Source organism: Camelina sativa, chromosome 7 (genome assembly GCF_000633955.1).
Source record: "Camelina sativa cultivar DH55 chromosome 7, Cs, whole genome shotgun sequence".
NCBI classification, from domain to species: Eukaryota; Viridiplantae; Streptophyta; class Magnoliopsida; order Brassicales; family Brassicaceae; genus Camelina; species Camelina sativa.
Genome location: NC_025691.1, coordinates 1,555,406 through 1,573,930, shown reverse-complemented (window position 1 = coordinate 1,573,930; position 18,525 = coordinate 1,555,406). Strand labels below are relative to the sequence as shown.

Below are 18,525 nucleotides of genomic sequence, written 5' to 3'. Positions count from 1 at the left end.
AACTGTGAAGCATCAAACCCAACAGCAGTTCATACGAGTTCTACAGCTCAGGAAGCCTAATGTTGAAGTGAACATAACAAACCAGATAAGACATGGTTGGCTAAATGCATGAAAGGAGCTTAGTCTTTCCTCAGGTCCATGAGTTCAGTCTTGATACCGTCGGCCTTAAGTATCATAATCTCAAGCTTGTCTCCCTATTACAGCAAACAATCCACAAAGCATCAGTCAGAGACAAACAATTAACGAAGATGAGTTGTTGCCCTTAATTAATATCAGGGAAATAGATTAAGTAAATGTTTTGGGAATTTAAATAGGCAAGTTTTTTGGTGGCGTGGTGGTGACAAAAGAAGACAAATAGAAAAACTTACAGTGTAGATATCTCTTTCAGTGGCAGATGCGAAAACAGTTTTCACCAAATCAACTGCTTCGGCTTCTGAAAGGGGTGTGTTCGAATCCTACATGGTGGCAGAAGAAGAATAAATAAGCAACTGAATTATTCATTTTATGCCAACAATGGGTAACGCCAAAGCACAAATGAAGAATATCAACAAACCTGTTTAGGTAGCAGAAGAGGACTCGGAGACTTGAGCTGGTTGTCAAGGAAAGGCATGATGAGTGTGGAACCAGAACCTTGGGCACCGTATCCAACACGCTCATATGATCCAACAGCGTCGTAAGTAAAGACACAACCTTTACCTGTATATAGTCAAGAATAAAGATCACACAATGTACTGTTGCTATAGTCACATCCTAACGAAGAAAAAGAAGAAGAGCAATTTTACCTTCCTCGTCAAGCCCTCCTAGAACATTAAAGGCATAGTAGGGGAAAAAACGCTTGAAATAAAGCGTGTTGGAGAGAAGCTGGGCCATTGCAGGACAGCTCATCTGCTTGTTGTGCTGATGTTGATAGATCTGCAGGACACCAAATACACAGAGAATACTCTTACATAAGTCTTACACCAAACACAAAGGATGAAAGGTATTAGAACAATAGACCAAAGGAAACCTCACCAAGTGTCTGGATTTGAGAACCTTCTGCAATGCTTTCACATCAGCCTGAAAGCCAGAGGAAGACAACACAGCTTTGTCTGCTCTGCAAAAGTTAAAAAGAAGGACAACATCTTAACAAGAGCCTTACATAAGATAAACCGAATTACAGAATCCAAGGAATAAGTTATAAGAACACAAATCAGCTAAGTGATAAACCGGATTACAGAATCCAAGGAATGATCAATTTAATCACAAAGTCTACACTAGAGATACACTGTACTCAATGATCAAACCATCCAAGTATATAACCGGTTTTATCCAGATCTACGGAAAAGTAACAAAGAAACCCTAATAATTTACAGCAAAGGCCAAAATCAAAATATTGTCAACAAGGATCGAATCGAAAAGTGAGGAAATTGAGAGAACAAAGAGTAGTGGGAATACTTACAGTTTATGGATTTTTGAGTAATCGCGACTAAGAATACTGTAACCAGTAGACATACGAGTATCGGCGGCGATAACACAATAATCCGATCCAGCGATGGCCACACATGTTCTGAAAAAAGAATACACTACGATTAGATTTGACATAGCAATAAATCAAATAGCAAATCAAAGCCACTAGGCGAAAGAACCCAGCAGGTCGATTAAACGATCCGTACCCTCCATTGTTATCGTAAGGAGACCAGTTCGCGTGCTGCTTAGTCATGGTGGATTTGAGAGAGAGAGAAAAAAAGCTTAGAGCCTAGGGCTTAGATGAATCAAAAATGGCAGAATTGCTTTTCCGGGTATCAAATAAACTCTTCTGGGGGATCTTAAGCTCCCTGGCTTTGTTAACAAGAAAAAGACGGAGACTGTAAACGGCACCGTTTTAAACCGAAGACATTATGGGCTGTTTCGATATCATATTGGGCTTTATGTTGGGCCTTATCTAGGTTTTGAATTCCTGAGAATTAATTTATTTTTCCTTTTTCTGTCTCTCTCTCTTGTCTTGTCTTGTCTGCTTCTTCTTCATCTTCATCTACTTCGATTTTTGTCTCTCACTCAAACTCGTAAGCTTCTTCTAGTTTCCTTGTAGCCAGACCATTGATTGTAGTCGTACTCGTTTTCGTTCTATTGTAGAAACTTTCCCCTAGCTTAGTCTAGATCTAGTTGAAAAACCCTAATTTTGAGGAAGATGTGTAGTTTGATGTTGTTCTAGTAAAAATCTGGAGTTCTCTGTAAGGATTTGAAGGTGGGTTCCTCGAAAAAACCATTCCTTCTTTCTTCTCTTATTCTAGCTCCTTCTCTCAGTTTCTCTTCTTTATCTTCCCTGACTTGGTGCTACCAGGAAATTTTCGCATTTGTGGAAAGTTAGGGTTTTTAAGGTGTGTGTGTGAAAACAATGGAAGCACTAGTTGTTGATGCTGGCTCTAAGCTTCTGAAAGCAGGAGCAGCGATTCCTGACCAAGCTCCTGCAATGATAATTCCATCTCAAATGAAACGAATGGTTGAGGAGGATGGGTCTTCTTCAGCTGATAACACCACCACTGTCTTTGAAGATGTCACTCTTGATCCTATTGAAAGGGGTTTAGTTAGAGATTGGGATGCTATGGAGGATCTCTTGCGTTATGTTGTCTACACTGGTCTTGGTTGGGAAGAGGGAAACGAAGGCAATATACTCTTCACAGATCCACTATGTACTCCTAAGGTTCGTATCTCAACTTTCTTCTTTCTTCTTAATTGAAAAGATTACAACTTAGAATTCTTGTGAAGTCTCCTTTCAATTTCCTTAATGCTGTTCCATTGGATGATTTAAAAGGAGAAGGATCCGTTTTGTTCTTATAGTACCTCATTTTAGATAGCAAAATGTTATTTTTTCTGAACGTTTCGACCTGATTTGGTGCTGGAAATGTTTGTTTGTGGACAGGCTATTAGGGAACAATTGGTACAGTTGATGTTTGAAACATTCAATGTCTCTGGTTTTTATGCATCAGAGCAAGCAGTGCTGTCCCTTTATGCTGTTGGACGCATCTCCGGTTGCACTGTTGATATTGGTCATGGGAAGATAGGTATAATAACTTTGTTGACCTTTGTGATAATCTGATCTTACTCTTCGTGTCAGTTGTTATGTGACTTATGTTTCATGAGATGTTGTTTCCCTTCATTAACCTTTATACAGCCTCTAAAACGTTTTGTAAAACCAAATACTTGTGTATGTGGCTGGGCATGATCAAGATGATGTTGTGTCTGGTGTTTTATTAACTTTTTGACTGATACTACTCTTGTACAATGTCCTCAGATATTGCCCCAGTTCTTGAAGGTGCTGTACAACACATTGCCTCGAAACGGTTTGAGCTAGGTGGAACCGAACTAACGAAATTATTTGCCCAAGAGCTTGGAAAATCCAACCCGACAATGAATCTCAACATGTCTGACATTGAAAAACTGAAGGAGCAGTATGCAAACTGTGTCGAGGACGAAATTGCTTATGCGAAAACTCAAAGCTGTGAAATCGAGCAGCATACTCTTCCTGATGGACAGGTTTGTATGACTACATTTTTGAGATTCTACATCTTGTGTTACCTTACGCGTATAGATAACAAAACCATGGCCTTATTAGGTGATAAGCATTGGGCGTGAGAGATACTCTGTTGGTGAAGCTCTGTTTCAGCCGTCGATATTGGGACTGGAGGAGCACGGAATCGTTGAGCAGCTTGTCCGCATTATCTCCACAGTTTCATCTGAGAACCATAGGCAGCTCTTGGAGAATACTGTACTCTGTGGTGGTACAACCTCCATGATAGGTAATAACAATACTTGATACACTTGTGTTCTGGTATCTTTTTGGGTTGGAAAGCTAAAGTGTTTTGTTGGAATGGTGATTGGCAGGATTCGAAAGTAGATTTCAGAAAGAAGCAAACTTGTGTTCATCTGCTATTAGACCAACACTGGTGAAACCGCCGGAATATATGCCGGAGAATTTGGGGATGTATTCGGCCTGGGTTGGAGGAGCCATACTAGCTAAAGTGGTGTTTCCGCAGAATCAGCATGTTACTAAAGCCGATTATGACGAGACTGGACCATCGGTGGTTCACCGGAAATGTTTCTAGAAAGCAAAGACCACACAACTTTGGTTGTTGTTGTAGCTGAGGATTTTTTATTTTACTTTTGCTGTCATTTAAGGATTTGGACCAAATTAAGTAGTAAAACACTTTCAAATACAATATAATTTGATTAGATCGGTTTATAACGTTTGCCTTCAGTTCAATACTCTTGATTTTCAACTAATAATCACATTTTTGAGTAAATTAATCTTGGGAAAAAGCTTTAAAAACCTCATTTATTTATTTTTTGAATGTTTAATACGTAAAAGATAGTTTATTATTTTTTGAGTAAACATGTAACCTGTTTTTTTGGTTGGACCAAAAACCTCATATAAATAAATTTGGTTTAAAAATCTTTTAAATAATTGGTAGATTCGAACGTGTGACTTGATTGTCTTTAACAATGTTACGAAGTCATTAAACAGTGTTAAATTTCCATCCCACGTAACTAACCGTATATAGTTAATCAGTTCAGGTTCATATTACTATGCGTATATATTATTGTAGCTATGTGGCAACACGTCGGTCGATTGGCATTATGGGCAAGGGTTTGTGGATCCTTATATCTCTAATTTCTTTTCTGATAACCGGTTTAAATTCCGGTTCGATTCGGTTAATAGAAAACTGGAGCTACTTTGAAAAATTGAGAAAAAAATTAAAAAGTAAATTTGAGGATTCGAACCCGCATTTTCTAGCAAAAACTACTAACATGCTACCACCAGACTATTTTACATATTCCAGATCATTTTAGACAGAAATTTAACGCCTTTAAATGATTCTTTAACTCTGAAGCCACAAATCTGAATCTACCAATTAACTAAAAGATGAAGGATTTTTAAACCAAAAAAATCATTTATATGCAGTAATTTAGTCTAACAAAAAAAACTTATGTATTAAACGTCCAAAAAAGTAAATAAATGAAGAATTTTTAAGCTTTTTTCCAATTAATCTTTATTGATATTTGAACTTATGATAATTTAGTCTCTCTTTTTATATTAGTTGTAGATAAGTTTGTACTCTAGTGATTTTGTAGAAATTAGATTAGACAAGTTTGTTTGTTCTCAATTGCAATGACATCTTCTAAATTATGGATGAACAATTTGAACATCTTTTGTTCATTTTTATAACTTTCTAAGTTGAATAATTTTTTTAACATATTCAACTCAAATGGTGAAAATCAATTGAATAGTGTTTTTCAATCTCTTCAACCTCTTAAATTACTATTTTATTTATAGTTTTCCAATATTTGTTATTTAATTAATTATTGGTTTAATTAATTAAATTCATAGTTTTCCCACAAAGTCTCAGAACAAAGAAGAAAATGAATGCCAATACACAACAGCTCCAGAATATACTTTTGTCTTTAGACTAGTCTGAAGGGGAAGATCGTATCATAATCGAGGGGTTCCGATGATCATATGGTTGAGTTAATATACTTTTATTTAATTATTTATTTATTTAATTTAAATTAACTTTAAGATGTTTGATTTTCTATTTGCAGATGTGCACTGGGGCTCCAAAATAGAAAATGTCACAACGTTCGAGTCAGCAGTCTGTTATTGACCAAGGAGGTAATTAGTTAATTTATTTTCTTTTTATTTCTTTAATTATTACTTTTATGTTCTTAATGGATCGAGATTTTTTTTTTCATGTTTCTAACATATTAATTTTGTTGATTTACAAGTGGAACTAATTTTTCATTTTATATTTTTTCTACAAAAAAGCAGTTAATTTTTTTTAATTTTTATAAAAAATTTAAAACATCAATTCCCAATTTTAATCCATGTAAAATATTTTGGAGAGTATATCCATCCAGACTGCACTAATTCTAATTAAGTACTCATGGAAGCATTGAGAGTGGTGTGAGACTCTGAGGAATTTAGCAAGACTTTTCATGCTATTAAAGTAAGAACTATTAATAGTTTGTTCAAAAAAAATCTGTATTTTACAAATTCTAATTATTATATGATTTCTTTTGCAGAAAAATTAAAATGCTGCGGAAGATGATGGATCACAATGCCTAGGTATTTTTTTTTGCATGTTTAGAAATTTGCTCAAAATATTTAAATAAATAGAAAAACTTATTCTAACTAATCAACAAAATCCGAATTCTCTCTATATATGACATTGAACCACAAAAACATTTGTCAAAAAACTAACTTAACCTTTTAATATTATGTTTTAAAGTAAGTTATTATTTCATTTTAATATTAGACCTTGCTGTTGTGGAATCAACCAAATAAATAATTTTGCCAAAATTCATGTTTTCCATATATTTTATAAAAGTATTGACGTATGAATGTGTTAAAAATATTAGATTAGAAGTCTTTAATAAGAGAAGGACATATATATTAAACTTGTCTTTTTTGTAAGTACCGGAAAATATCAAATCCTAGAAAAGGCAAGTAAATCGGATACATTTTGAAGCAGCTTCCTAAAGGGAGGAAACCGGGTTTTCCACGGTTTAGCGAAAACCGGCCCGAACGAAGTAGTATCTGATTTGAAATTACTAGAAGAAAGCGGTAAATCGGATACAATCTGAAGCAGCTTTCTTAAGGGTACTCAACAGCAACGGGTTTAGCAAAAACCGGCCCGAACCTCTTCAAACGAGTACTCAAGAGCAACGGGTGCTTCATCCATTCTCTTCTCCACCGCAGGAGTGAACGGCGTTGTTGCCTCCATCATTGCGACTGAAGCTGCCGGAGTTGTTGGTACAACTCTTTCGTTTTCTTCATTTGTTTTATGTGTCAAGATTCTCTCCTCTAAAGATGATGGTTTTGTTGTGTAAGCATCCCTGTGATCTTCTGGAGAATTCAAGATATTGGAAGTGACAGGTGAAAGAGGCTTCCTAAGCATTGGAGATCTCCCTTTGTTCGTCACAGTTTTGCCTGAAACTGAGAAGTTCTTTGATCTGAGACGACCTGGAAGCTCTGAGTTTCTCCTCCCTACACATTTTACACAAATTCTCTATAGTTAATCTCTTTCTAAGTGTCTGTAAACCAATCTTGTCTTATTATTATGTACCTGAAGGAGTAGGAAGAGTTGAATCTCTTCTACTAGTAGCGTTCTGGTCATAGTAGTTGTTCTTTTTGCCATTGAATGTTGCCTTCTCAGGCTTCAAGCTTTGATTAAGCATGGCACCACCAAGTGAGAGTTTTCTGTTCATGGCAGCATTCACTGGCGTTCTCAGTGGTTTCTTTCCGCTTTTATTTGGGCTTGGTTTAGACCCGTAAAGGGCTTCTTGTTCTGTTATGAGTTGTCCATGGAGTTTCTTCAGATCCTGAGATGAAAGCAACAATGTCAAAATTGCTAATAATGTTTGTCTCAAATGCTATGAATTCGTTCCTGGTATGAACCAGTGTTCCTTACTCTTTGTCTCTGTTTTTCATGCTCTTTCTCTCCCCATAGAGTCTTGTACTGATCAAGCATCGATAAAACTCGGACCTGAACAATTTCAAAGGAACATGCTTTTGTGTATAAAAAAGCTGACTTGTTAAGTGAGTAAGACAGAGTCATTAATCAGTAAAAAGACACTTACACCATCATATAAGAATTCATTTCCTCTTTCAGCCTCCCAGGCTGTGACTTTGGCAGTCAAAGCCTCCACCATCCCTGCATCAACAGCCGCAGAGGTATTCAGTTTCTAGGTAACTAAAAGCTAAAGTTATGGATTGAGAGTTTTTGTTATATAATCTAAAGAGCAAGAATGGTACCAGGAAGTTTATTGACAAGTAGACGGGCTTTTTCCGCACGCTTTAATGTAAGATGAGCTCCTCTTCCAGCGTTGTACCGGTTATCATCCTGACAAGCCAAGAATGTGAGGACTAGAGAAAGGTTGAAGCAGGCATATAAATTGATATTAATTTTTCTAACCCGATTGTACTCTTCAAGCCAAGACTCTTCTTCACATGCTGACATCCATTTCTCCACTTTTTCAAGAATCTCCTTCCTGCTTGAAGCTTCCTCTTTGACCTTTGCAATCTCGGAATCAATTTTCTCTAACAGCTGCTCAGGATCCTTGACTCCTAAAAGAGGAGGGGAAGCATGCTATTATTAGCATTTGCATATTATCTACCAGTATAATGAGCATAACATCAAAGTGATAGAATTTTCAGCTCTGCTAGATGTACAAATAAGCCTAATAATGGTTTACCAGATTCTATAGCTTCAACTGAAAAGTTTTCTGATTTGAGAACTTCGGTTGCCATGTGCATCTTCCTTGATATTTCCTCAAGCTCAAGCTTCTTTCTTAGTATCACCTCTTTGATCTTAGTTATTTTGAGCTTGCTAAGCCTAATGACTTCATCATCAACCTGTAATATAAACTCACATCATAAAATAGTCTGTTATAAACGGATACAGGAGAAAACACAGCAAGGTTTGGTCATGTGCACTCACGCGTTTAATGGAAGCAACAGATAGTATGTTGGCCTCAGTTATTTCAGGCTCAGACAAAGCGATGCTGCAGGTGACATTGTGAAATATCTTTTGCTCTTCCGCAGGCGTGTCCAGCAGATTCCAGAGCTCCAACAGGGAAACTGCAAGATCTTGAACCTGAAAAGTAAGTGATAAGAGTCAGAAATCATAAGCACGCAGAAAAAATAGCAATCCATTACAAAAGGACCTAAACCTCAGACTACTAACCTTCTGCATTCGCTGTAACTTGACCTCTCGTAAATTCACAATCATCATATCCAACTTATCAAGAGTACTTCTGTTCACATCTCTGGTGTTAGAATCAACCAGAGATGAATGTATCCCTCTTCGCATGTCCTTGAAATCTTCACCAAGCACCGAGCACAACGAGTTAAGCGTTTTCAGCAAACGTTCTACCTCTTCCAATCTCTTACTCTACAATTTGAAAAGAATCAAAGTTAACATATTGGAAAAACAGGTGCACAGAATCTTGTAAGTCCTATACTATGATATCTAACAGCAAAACTAACCTTTTCATTCTGGAGTTCAGCCAATTGCCTACGCAACTCCTCCAACTTCTGAAGCGAAAGATCAGTCTCTTCTGAAGCAAACTTCTTCAGATAATCTGTTGGATTGCCAAGTTGAGATGACAACTTCAGTAACTGATCAATGACTTCATTAAACCGATACATTCTCTCAGCTTTCTTTTTGCGTAGTCCCTCCAGTTGAACATTAACATTCTCAAGCTCTTCCTTCAAGTTTTCTCCCAATCTGCTGTTAAACTGTAAGACCAAGAAAAACGAAAAAAAAAAAAAAAACACATCAGTAGTTGCCGAAACTCAAGCAGAAAAAAACCAAAAAGTTAACAAAATCTATAAAAAAAAACACTTGCATGAATCTCTTGTCCACCCATAGAAGAACCAATGGCTGCAATTTCAGATCTTCCAAAGGCGATTTCTTTAAGCAAATTGGCTTTACAACGACTAGCCTCTTCAACTTTTCGCTTATAAACCGAGAGACACTCCTTCTCGATATCAGCCAAAGCAGTATCTTTCTCATCCTCAGTCTCTCCCATTTCATTCCATATTTCCTGATACCAAAATTTGGTAAAATCCTACATTAAAAACCAAGAAACAAAAGAAACAATAATCTTGAAAACGAAGATGTGAAATAGAAAGAAACCTGCAATTGACGAAGTAACAATCCACATGTAGTCTCGATTCGCGAAAACTGCTCTGTTGAATTCCGCATCATGATGATTAGAACACGCTAGATCCTTCTCTCGAAAACCTAAATACAAAAAAAAAAAAAAACCCAATTATGAACAATTTGAACATCACCAATAAATTATTCCGATTCTCGATTACACAAAAAAAACCCTAACTATTCGGAAACGAAATCTCTGTTTCCTCCGCAGAATCAAAATCGCGAGAGAGAAGAGCGAGAAGAAGAAAGAAAAAAAGAATCTACCTGGATCAAAGATGAGCAGCGCCAAGAAGAAGGTTGTGAAGAGATGATCAAGGAAGGAGAGAGCGAAATTAGGGTTTATAAGTGTTGGGAGTAAGGAGAACAAAAGAAGAGTAACGGATGTAAAGTTAAAATTTGAACAAGGAGCGGGAGGAGGGTCCGTTACGATCCGGGGCTCACGATTTTGGTTGACGTGGAATGATCTTAGCCGTTGTTTTGAACTCATCTTTCCTTTTTTTTGCCTTTTTCTCTTTTTTTTTAACGGATCAGATTTCGTGAGCGAGTAATAAAGGCCTTGATTTTTTTTTTTTTTAAATTGGAACTGTTCGGATTTTTTTGAATTATAATTGGCTCCATTATTAAATGAAATTAAAAATGGCAATCACGATTTTTGTTTTACTAAACAAAAAAAAATTAGTAACCACAATAAATAAACAAAAATATACTCCTGAATTAGCACAGACGACTGTGACATATCTGATATTTTGAAATTTACTTTGTTGAAGTCAATCAAATCACTAAAATTGATTTGAGTATTTTTCTACTTTAAAGCGGGTGATAATGGTAAAAGACTTCGAAGGATAGACTTATTGAAAAGAACACTATTTTTTTTCAACTATCGAATGAGATTATCGTGATTTTAACAATATTTGTACTTTTCCTAATATCCGACATTAACCAACAAAGAAAAATATTTAACATAAACATCCTTCAACGGATTAGTATTCATTGTTTAAGATTTGCAGAAGCATTACAAGTTTACAACATAACAAATTACAGATGGAGTTTGGATAAAACAATTTTAAACCTTACTAGATGGAGGTAGTGTGGATTAATTTATGCATATATATGTTACTAATTTGACGTATATGCACTTGTATAATCGTGTTCTACCTTCTACCTTAAAGCTAAAACCCCTTTATTATAGTCACTAGCTATTTCTTTTGTAAACTTTTTACATCGTCAACGAAAACGTTATAGTCACTACTCACTACAGTACTTACGTTATTAAAATCAAAGTATGCACAAATACATCGTATGTACGTGACTACAAAAAAACACTCGAGAATACAACTTATATCATAAATTTAAATGATCAAATCAATCTTTTTTGTTAAAGATGATCAAATCAATCAGTTCACATTTTGTGTACGAGCAAAAACATTTATGAAAACAGATCTTGTAGAAAAGAAATGGAGAGAATATTCAACTTTTTCAAGTTAGTACATTAGGGTAAATTAGTTGGATCAAGGATATAAACAAATGACATTTTAGTAGATTTGCAAATAAGATCAACGGTTGTGATATGAGGAGTTTTTTTCTTTTTCTCTTTTACTTAAGCTAAACTTCATTCAACGTGCGACTGTGACAGATGACATCATATAACAATTCAATCACTTTGTCTTTTTTGAACAAAAACTTTGTTTTTAAAATCGTCGACTAGACGTTATTATTATTCACCACATCCACAGTAATCTGTAATCGTACAAACCAAATTGTTTATGATGATTGGAATTTGGAAGTCGATAGAAAGAAGAGCTTAATAAAAAAAAAAAAGGGGACGAACCAAGCTTTGTCTGAATTTGTGGAAAGAAAAATAAAAAACCAAACTAAAGTAAAGTATGTGACTATGTGGAGAGAGAGACAATAAAATAATGCCCCTCGGACTTATCAGTATTGTCAGACCGAGCCTTATGAAAATAAAATTAATTAAAAGAAAACCACACATCTGAAAAATTACTCAAAAATCCTTTTTTTTTTTTGCACTCTCTCTCTCTCTCTCTCTTCTTGCTTCATCGTCGCGTCGTCTTCTTCACCATCTCTCTCTCTCTCTCTCTCTCTCTCTCTCTCTCTGTCTGCGCTAGCTACTTCTTCGTCTTCCAGATGGATTCTCACAAAACCGAAGAAGGCCAATTCCATCACCATGATATTGATTCGACGGCGGACTTAATCGTTCAATCACCACCCTCCACTCTCAATCACCACCACAATTCCGAAGTCGATCCCGATTTTTCTCTCCCGGAATTCGTACTCTTCCGTTCTTCTCCATCCGGAGATTCTCCTGGTCAATCCTCCGACGAACACGACGATGCGTCTCACCCCTACGCCGGAACCCCCAAATTTGATGGTTCTTCAAATTCTAGGGTTTCTAGTGAAGGAAGAGATGAGTTTTTTATCAGCCCAGAGTCACACATCTCAACTCAGTTCTACACTTTCAACGCTGATTCTCACGCTCTCATGATCCTCTGTCTCCGTGAGGCACGTCTAGCTACTCCCACTGAGATCCGTATCGCCACGCCTAGGTCTGTACTCAAGTCATGGCGCTGCGTTTGGAAGGACCGAAACGAGGAAACAGCTTACATCACCGCATGGAAACGGATCCAGGATAAGCTCACTTCCCGCCTTGATCCAGCCACTGGTAACGAGTTTCTCTGCTTCAAGAATAATACTCAGCAATTCGTCTCTCACATTAACCAGTGGCAAGATATAGTCATGGGCTATCACGCTGATGGTGATTTGAAACACCTAGGACTTAAAGAGACCATTGAAAGGATTAAACAAGTTTGGACTGTTGGTGCTAAGCTCTATGGCATTCCCGAGAGCTTTATTAGGGTCTGTGTAGCCGCCTGTCCTGTTTGTAATGCTGAATCTGGTTCTGCTTCGAGGAACAAACGGCGTAGGTTTGAGTATACAGAGTCTTTTGATGTGCCTGCCAAGGAAGTCCCCGACAGGTTGCAGCAATTGGCTGCCAAGCACAAGGTTGTGCTCTGCATTAGGCAGAAGTATATTAGGTATAAGCCATTTATGGCAGAGGTGAAGGATTATGCTTGTCATAGAGCTGGAGAGCCTAGCTCAGTTAAGAAGGCTAGGATTTTGAAGAGGGAGCCTTATCAGTCGAAGAAATGCGGTTGTGGTTTTAGGATTAGAGCTATTGTGCCCATTGCTAACTACAGTGAAAGGACCAAGACTTTTGTATACCAGGAAGAAGGGACAGCTGTTTTTAAGCTATACGCTGTCCATTCAGGACATGAGCCAGGGGCAACGGATGGAAATGCGAGAATCATGCATCGGGTTGTTGGTCATAAGGATTTATTGATGGATCAAGAAACTGTCTACGGAGTGCAGGAAGACTTGGATACTGATGGGGTCGGTGGCGATATGCGTTTAGCTGTCTTGCATCAGGTGCAGGAACTAAGGAGTGAACTTGGCACTCTAGAAGGAAAGCTTGGAACGTTTTCAGAAGAGATGTTGGGTTCAATGTCCAGCGAGTTGTTTGAGATGCTCAACAAGATCAGGAATTTCGGCGATGAGAGTGCTAAGGGAACAACGGGCTTGCTTCCAGAGAAGACAGACTCAGATGAAATACTTGTTGGAGGTAATGATCTGGCACATTGGAGTGACCATCATCACGAGCATTTATATGGAGATGGGAAGGATGCAGAACTTATTGAAGATGATGAGGACAGTTTTGGGAGGAACCTTGATAATGTTGTTCCTTGGGAAGAGATAAGGCCACCGTCGGGTTGTGGAAGTCCAAAAGATACCTTGTCTGAGGCATGCAAGTCTGACAAATGGTTGAAATGCAATGACTTTAATGAGAAGAGCATTCTGAATAGTGAAGAATCTAAACTAACAAAAGAGATGATACACGATGGAGCNATAAGCCATTTATGGCAGAGGTGAAGGATTATGCTTGTCATAGAGCTGGGGAGCCTTCCTCAATTAAGAAGGCTAGGATTTTGAAGAGGGAGCCTTATCAGTCGAAGAAATGCGGTTGTGGTTTTAGGATTAGAGCTATTGTGCCCATTGCTAACTACAGTGAAAGGACCAAGACTTTTGTATACCAGGAAGAAGGGACAGCTGTTTTTAAGCTATACGCTGTCCATTCAGGACATGAGCCAGGGGCAACGGATGGAAATGCGAGAATCATGCATCGGGTTGTTGGTCATAAGGATTTATTGATGGATCAAGAAACTGTCTACGGAGTGCAGGAAGACTTGGATACTGATGGGGTCGGTGGCGATATGCGTTTAGCTGTCTTGCATCAGGTGCAGGAACTAAGGAGTGAACTTGGCACTCTAGAAGGAAAGCTTGGAACGTTTTCAGAAGAGATGTTGGGTTCAATGTCCAGCGAGTTGTTTGAGATGCTCAACAAGATCAGGAATTTCGGCGATGAGAGTGCTAAGGGAACAACGGGCTTGCTTCCAGAGAAGACAGACTCAGATGAAATACTTGTTGGAGGTAATGATCTGGCACATTGGAGTGACCATCATCACGAGCATTTATATGGAGATGGGAAGGATGCAGAACTTATTGAAGATGATGAGGACAGTTTTGGGAGGAACCTTGATAATGTTGTTCCTTGGGAAGAGATAAGGCCACCGTCGGGTTGTGGAAGTCCAAAAGATACCTTGTCTGAGGCATGCAAGTCTGACAAATGGTTGAAATGCAATGACTTTAATGAGAAGAGCATTCTGAATAGTGAAGAATCTAAACTAACAAAAGAGATGATACACGATGGAGCAGGTAGTATAGAAACAGATGTAGGTTTAGCTGGTATACAAGTCGATGATAGCTTCTATCAAGAAAACTCCAAGTGGTATGATCCTCCTTGTGGTTTGGATTCAAACACAGACGGTGAAGACCATGGATTCAGACACGGGGAGATTTTGTAGAAACGCGGTAAGGAACCAAGTTCTAACTCTCTTATCTCACACATCTCGTTATGCATATCCTTCCCCACTTCATAACTGGGAATCAGGTTGTATATTTTATATGTTCTATACTTCTATTACAAAGGTTTCAAGGATTTTTTGTTTTTGCTGGTTGTTGTAGGAGTTTCCTTGTTGTGTGGTTTNTATGCGTTTAGCTGTCTTGCATCAGGTGCAGGAACTAAGGAGTGAACTTGGCACTCTAGAAGGAAAGCTTGGAACGTTTTCAGAAGAGATGTTGGGTTCAATGTCCAGCGAGTTGTTTGAGATGCTCAACAAGATCAGGAATTTCGGCGATGAGAGTGCTAAGGGAACAACGGGCTTGCTTCCAGAGAAGACAGACTCAGATGAAATACTTGTTGGAGGTAATGATCTGGCACATTGGAGTGACCATCATCACGAGCATTTATATGGAGATGGGAAGGATGCAGAACTTATTGAAGATGATGAGGACAGTTTTGGGAGGAACCTTGATAATGTTGTTCCTTGGGAAGAGATAAGGCCACCGTCGGGTTGTGGAAGTCCAAAAGATACCTTGTCTGAGGCATGCAAGTCTGACAAATGGTTGAAATGCAATGACTTTAATGAGAAGAGCATTCTGAATAGTGAAGAATCTAAACTAACAAAAGAGATGATACACGATGGAGCAGGTAGTATAGAAACAGATGTAGGTTTAGCTGGTATACAAGTCGATGATAGCTTCTATCAAGAAAACTCCAAGTGGTATGATCCTCCTTGTGGTTTGGATTCAAACACAGACGGTGAAGACCATGGATTCAGACACGGGGAGATTTTGTAGAAACGCGGTAAGGAACCAAGTTCTAACTCTCTTATCTCACACATCTCGTTATGCATATCCTTCCCCACTTCATAACTGGGAATCAGGTTGTATATTTTATATGTTCTATACTTCTATTACAAAGGTTTCAAGGATTTTTTGTTTTTGCTGGTTGTTGTAGGAGTTTCCTTGTTGTGTGGTTTTGTAAAGTGAAACCCAGATTGTTTCTCTGCATATATTGTTAATTTTATTCAACTAAGATTCTCACTTTTTTGACTATTGTAAAGTGATCATCTTTTGCGCCCAAATCATTTGAATGTTGAAGTATCGTTTGGTTTCAGATATGACTTGGAACAATCTTGTTCTTGATAATGTAGGATTTGGACAGTTACATACTTGATTATGCGTTTCGAGCGAGACTCAGTAGTTTGTCCAAGATTTTAAATTTAATTAGCCTTTTCTAGGCTAAACTTTGAGAATTTGATGATTGTAATATTACAAATACGTATGGTTTTGTACCAGTTTGGATATAAAAAGCACGTACACTAGACCGGGAACACGCTGCGAATTCCCCGGCGATCACCAGCTAAGAAATGTAGTGATATAAATGACGAAATTGTTGTTTTAATTTCTCTGAATTTACAAAGTGACTCTCTTCAAGTCCAGTGTCAACTGAAGGGTATTTTGGTCATATAATTATGAAACTTTCATTTTCGATGGCAGAAGAAAAATCAAACAGCGACGACGCGATCTGAAGTTTTCGTCTCATCAAACCTCTCTGCTCTGTACCCTGCAGTTTCCTTTTTTTGCAGCGGTTTTGAGTCAGACTCGCTGACCCAACTCGGATCGGACTCAGAGCTACGACGCAATTCGGTGAAGAGAGGCTGTTTCGTATCTGTTGCTCTATTGTTCTAGATCTGTGAGTCACCTGAGCTCGTTGTGAAAATTGGGAATGGCTTCCTCGGAAGCTGATTCCCGGTTGAGTCGAGTCGTAACTCCAGCTTTAGATAAGATCGTCAAAAACGCGTCGTGGCGGAAACACTCGAAGCTCGCTAACGAATGCAAAGCTGTTATCGAGCGGCTAGGTTCGCCGCAGAAACCACCTCCTCCGTCGTCCTCTGCTGCTGCTGAATCCGACTCTGATTCCTCTGTTCCCGGTCCACTTAACGACGGTGGTTCGATCGAGTACTCTCTCGCCGATTCTGAATTCATCTTCAGCCCTTTGATCAGTGCCTGTGGCACAGGCCTCGCCAAGATCGTGGAACCAGCTATTGACTGCATTCAGAAACTCNATCTTTTGCGCCCAAATCATTTGAATGTTGAAGTATCGTTTGGTTTCAGATATGACTTGGAACAATCTTGTTCTTGATAATGTAGGATTTGGACAGTTACATACTTGATTATGCGTTTCGAGCGAGACTCAGTAGTTTGTCCAAGATTTTAAATTTAATTAGCCTTTTCTAGGCTAAACTTTGAGAATTTGATGATTGTAATATTACAAATGCGTATGGTTTTGTACCAGTTTGGATATAAAAAGCACGTACACTAGACCGGGAACACGCTGCGAATTCCCCGGCGATCACCAGCTAAGAAATGTAGTGATATAAATGACGAAATTGTTGTTTTAATTTCTCTGAATTTACAAAGTGACTCTCTTCAAGTCCAGTGTCAACTGAAGGGTATTTTGGTCATATAATTATGAAACTTTCATTTTCGATGGCAGAAGAAAAATCAAACAGCGACGACGCGATCTGAAGTTTTCGTCTCATCAAACCTCTCTGCTCTGTACCCTGCAGTTTCCTTTTTTTGCAGCGGTTTTGAGTCAGACTCGCTGACCCAACTCGGATCGGACTCAGAGCTACGACGCAATTCGGTGAAGAGAGGCTGTTTCGTATCTGTTGCTCTATTGTTCTAGATCTGTGAGTCACCTGAGCTCGTTGTGAAAATTGGGAATGGCTTCCTCGGAAGCTGATTCCCGGTTGAGTCGAGTCGTAACTCCAGCTTTAGATAAGATCGTCAAAAACGCGTCGTGGCGGAAACACTCGAAGCTCGCTAACGAATGCAAAGCTGTTATCGAGCGGCTAGGTTCGCCGCAGAAACCACCTCCTCCGTCGTCCTCTGCTGCTGCTGAATCCGACTCTGATTCCTCTGTTCCCGGTCCACTTAACGACGGTGGTTCGATCGAGTACTCTCTCGCCGATTCTGAATTCATCTTCAGCCCTTTGATCAGTGCCTGTGGCACAGGCCTCGCCAAGATCGTGGAACCAGCTATTGACTGCATTCAGAAACTCATCGCGCATGGCTACATTCGTGGTGAATCGGACCCGTCCGGTGGAGCGGAGTCCCTTCTCCTTTTTAAATTGATCGAGTCCGTTTGTAAATGCCATGATTTGGGAGATGAATCCATTGAATTGCCAGTGTTAAAGACTCTGTTATCTGCTATTAACTCCATCTCGCTGAGGATCCATGGCAAATGCTTGCTCCTAGTCGTACGCACTTGCTACGACATTTACTTGGGAAGCAAAAACGTGGTGAATCAGACGACTGCCAAGGCTTCGCTGATCCAGATACTGGTGATTGTGTTCCGGAGAATGGAGGCGGACTCGTCAACGGTTCCAATTCAGCCGATCGTAGTGGCTGAGCTCATGGAGCCGATTGAAAAATCAGATGCGGATGGGACAATGACGCAGTTTGTTCAGGGTTTCATTACCAAAATCGTGCAAGATATTGACGGAGTGTTGAACCCGACAGTGCCAGGATCAGGCTCAGGATCACGATCAGTAGGCCAAGATGGGGCATATCGGACTACCACTGTGGAGACTACGAATCCTACGGATTTGTTGGACTCCACTGATAAGGACATGTTGGACGCAAAGTATTGGGAGATAAGTATGTACAAGTCGGCTCTAGAGGGAAGGAAAGGTGAGCTAGCAGATGGAGACGCTGAGAGAGATGATGATTTAGAAGTTCAGATAGAGAATAAGCTGAGGAGGGATGCCTGCCTGGTTTTCAGGGCGCTTTGTAAGCTCTCCATGAAGGCGCCGCCAAAGGAGTCTTCAACAGATCCACAGTCGAT

At 38.9% G+C, this 18,525-nt stretch overlaps 5 protein-coding genes across 8 annotated transcripts in view; 3 read left to right on the top strand and 2 right to left on the bottom strand.

The window, feature by feature from the left end:
• The window catches only part of LOC104699814 (proteasome subunit beta type-1), a 14,815-nt gene extending 13,083 nt beyond the window's left edge, over positions 1-1,732 (bottom strand). The window contains exons 1-7 of the mRNA XM_010415211.2: positions 1,653-1,732; positions 1,439-1,546; positions 1,012-1,093; positions 783-912; positions 554-696; positions 369-455; positions 3-194 (exon numbers count right to left, since the gene is read on the bottom strand). Coding sequence (XP_010413513.1) covers positions 120-194; positions 369-455; positions 554-696; positions 783-912; positions 1,012-1,093; positions 1,439-1,546; positions 1,653-1,699 — 672 coding nt within the window. The 5' untranslated portion in view covers positions 1,700-1,732 and the 3' untranslated portion in view covers positions 3-119. The remainder of the gene's footprint in view (positions 1-2; positions 195-368; positions 456-553; positions 697-782; positions 913-1,011; positions 1,094-1,438; positions 1,547-1,652) is intronic.
• On the top strand, positions 2,017-4,227 carry LOC104699813 (actin-related protein 7-like). Its single transcript, XM_010415210.2, has 6 exons — positions 2,017-2,224; positions 2,321-2,680; positions 2,900-3,041; positions 3,272-3,513; positions 3,593-3,776; positions 3,862-4,227. Exons 2-6 carry the CDS (start codon positions 2,375-2,377, stop codon positions 4,080-4,082), a joined length of 1,095 nt encoding a protein of 364 aa, XP_010413512.1. The 5' UTR covers positions 2,017-2,224; positions 2,321-2,374; the 3' UTR covers positions 4,083-4,227.
• LOC104699812 (65-kDa microtubule-associated protein 4-like) lies at positions 6,432-10,059 on the bottom strand. The gene is made up of 13 exons (XM_010415207.2): positions 9,963-10,059; positions 9,675-9,782; positions 9,385-9,582; positions 9,023-9,274; positions 8,721-8,927; positions 8,475-8,630; positions 8,230-8,389; positions 7,950-8,101; positions 7,790-7,877; positions 7,615-7,688; positions 7,446-7,520; positions 7,101-7,356; positions 6,432-7,021 (listed from the first exon to the last, which is right to left on the bottom strand). The coding sequence occupies exons 2-13, from the start codon at positions 9,744-9,746 to the stop codon at positions 6,654-6,656; spliced, it is 2,058 nt and encodes a 685-aa protein (XP_010413509.1). The 5' UTR covers positions 9,747-9,782; positions 9,963-10,059; the 3' UTR covers positions 6,432-6,653.
• On the top strand, positions 11,744-15,728 carry LOC104699811. 4 transcript variants are annotated; one of them, XM_010415204.1, is made up of 2 exons: positions 11,744-13,148; positions 14,850-15,728. In XM_010415204.1, the coding sequence occupies exons 1-2, from the start codon at positions 11,844-11,846 to the stop codon at positions 15,468-15,470; spliced, it is 1,926 nt and encodes a 641-aa protein (XP_010413506.1). In that variant the 5' UTR covers positions 11,744-11,843; the 3' UTR covers positions 15,471-15,728. The 4 variants fall into 4 exon arrangements, with proteins under 4 accessions (XP_010413506.1, XP_019082899.1, XP_019082900.1 ...); XM_019227354.1 differs by lacking the exon at positions 14,850-15,728 and adding an exon at positions 13,629-14,778 and having other exon boundaries at positions 11,744-12,762; XM_019227355.1 differs by lacking the exon at positions 14,850-15,728 and adding an exon at positions 13,646-14,778 and having other exon boundaries at positions 11,744-12,779.
• Positions 17,151-18,525, top strand: part of LOC104704170 (brefeldin A-inhibited guanine nucleotide-exchange protein 2-like) — a 7,975-nt gene continuing 6,600 nt past the window's right edge. Inside the window, exon 1 of the mRNA XM_019226958.1 lies at positions 17,151-18,523. Coding sequence (XP_019082503.1) covers positions 17,402-18,523 — 1,122 coding nt within the window. The 5' untranslated portion in view covers positions 17,151-17,401. The remainder of the gene's footprint in view (positions 18,524-18,525) is intronic.

Coding starts and splice junctions, on each gene's coding strand:
- LOC104699813 (XM_010415210.2), top strand. CDS start 2,375: ATGGAAGCACTAGTTGTTGATGCTGGCTCTAAGCTTCTGAAAGCAGGA. Junction 3,042..3,271: donor TATTGGTCATGGGAAGATAG/GTATAATAACTT, acceptor CAATGTCCTCAG/ATATTGCCCCAGTTCTTGAA. Junction 3,777..3,861: donor TGGTACAACCTCCATGATAG/GTAATAACAATA, acceptor GGTGATTGGCAG/GATTCGAAAGTAGATTTCAG.
- LOC104699812 (XM_010415207.2), bottom strand. CDS start 9,746: ATGATGCGGAATTCAACAGAGCAGTTTTCGCGAATCGAGACTACATGT. Junction 7,689..7,789: donor ACTTGTCAATAAACTTCCTG/GTACCATTCTTG, acceptor CTGTTGATGCAG/GGATGGTGGAGGCTTTGACT. Junction 7,521..7,614: donor ATGAATTCTTATATGATGGT/GTAAGTGTCTTT, acceptor GAAATTGTTCAG/GTCCGAGTTTTATCGATGCT.
- LOC104699811 (XM_010415206.2), top strand. CDS start 11,844: ATGGATTCTCACAAAACCGAAGAAGGCCAATTCCATCACCATGATATT. Junction 13,111..13,955: donor CTTGGATACTGATGGGGTCG/GTGGCGATATGC, acceptor GAGTGCAGGAAG/ACTTGGATACTGATGGGGTC.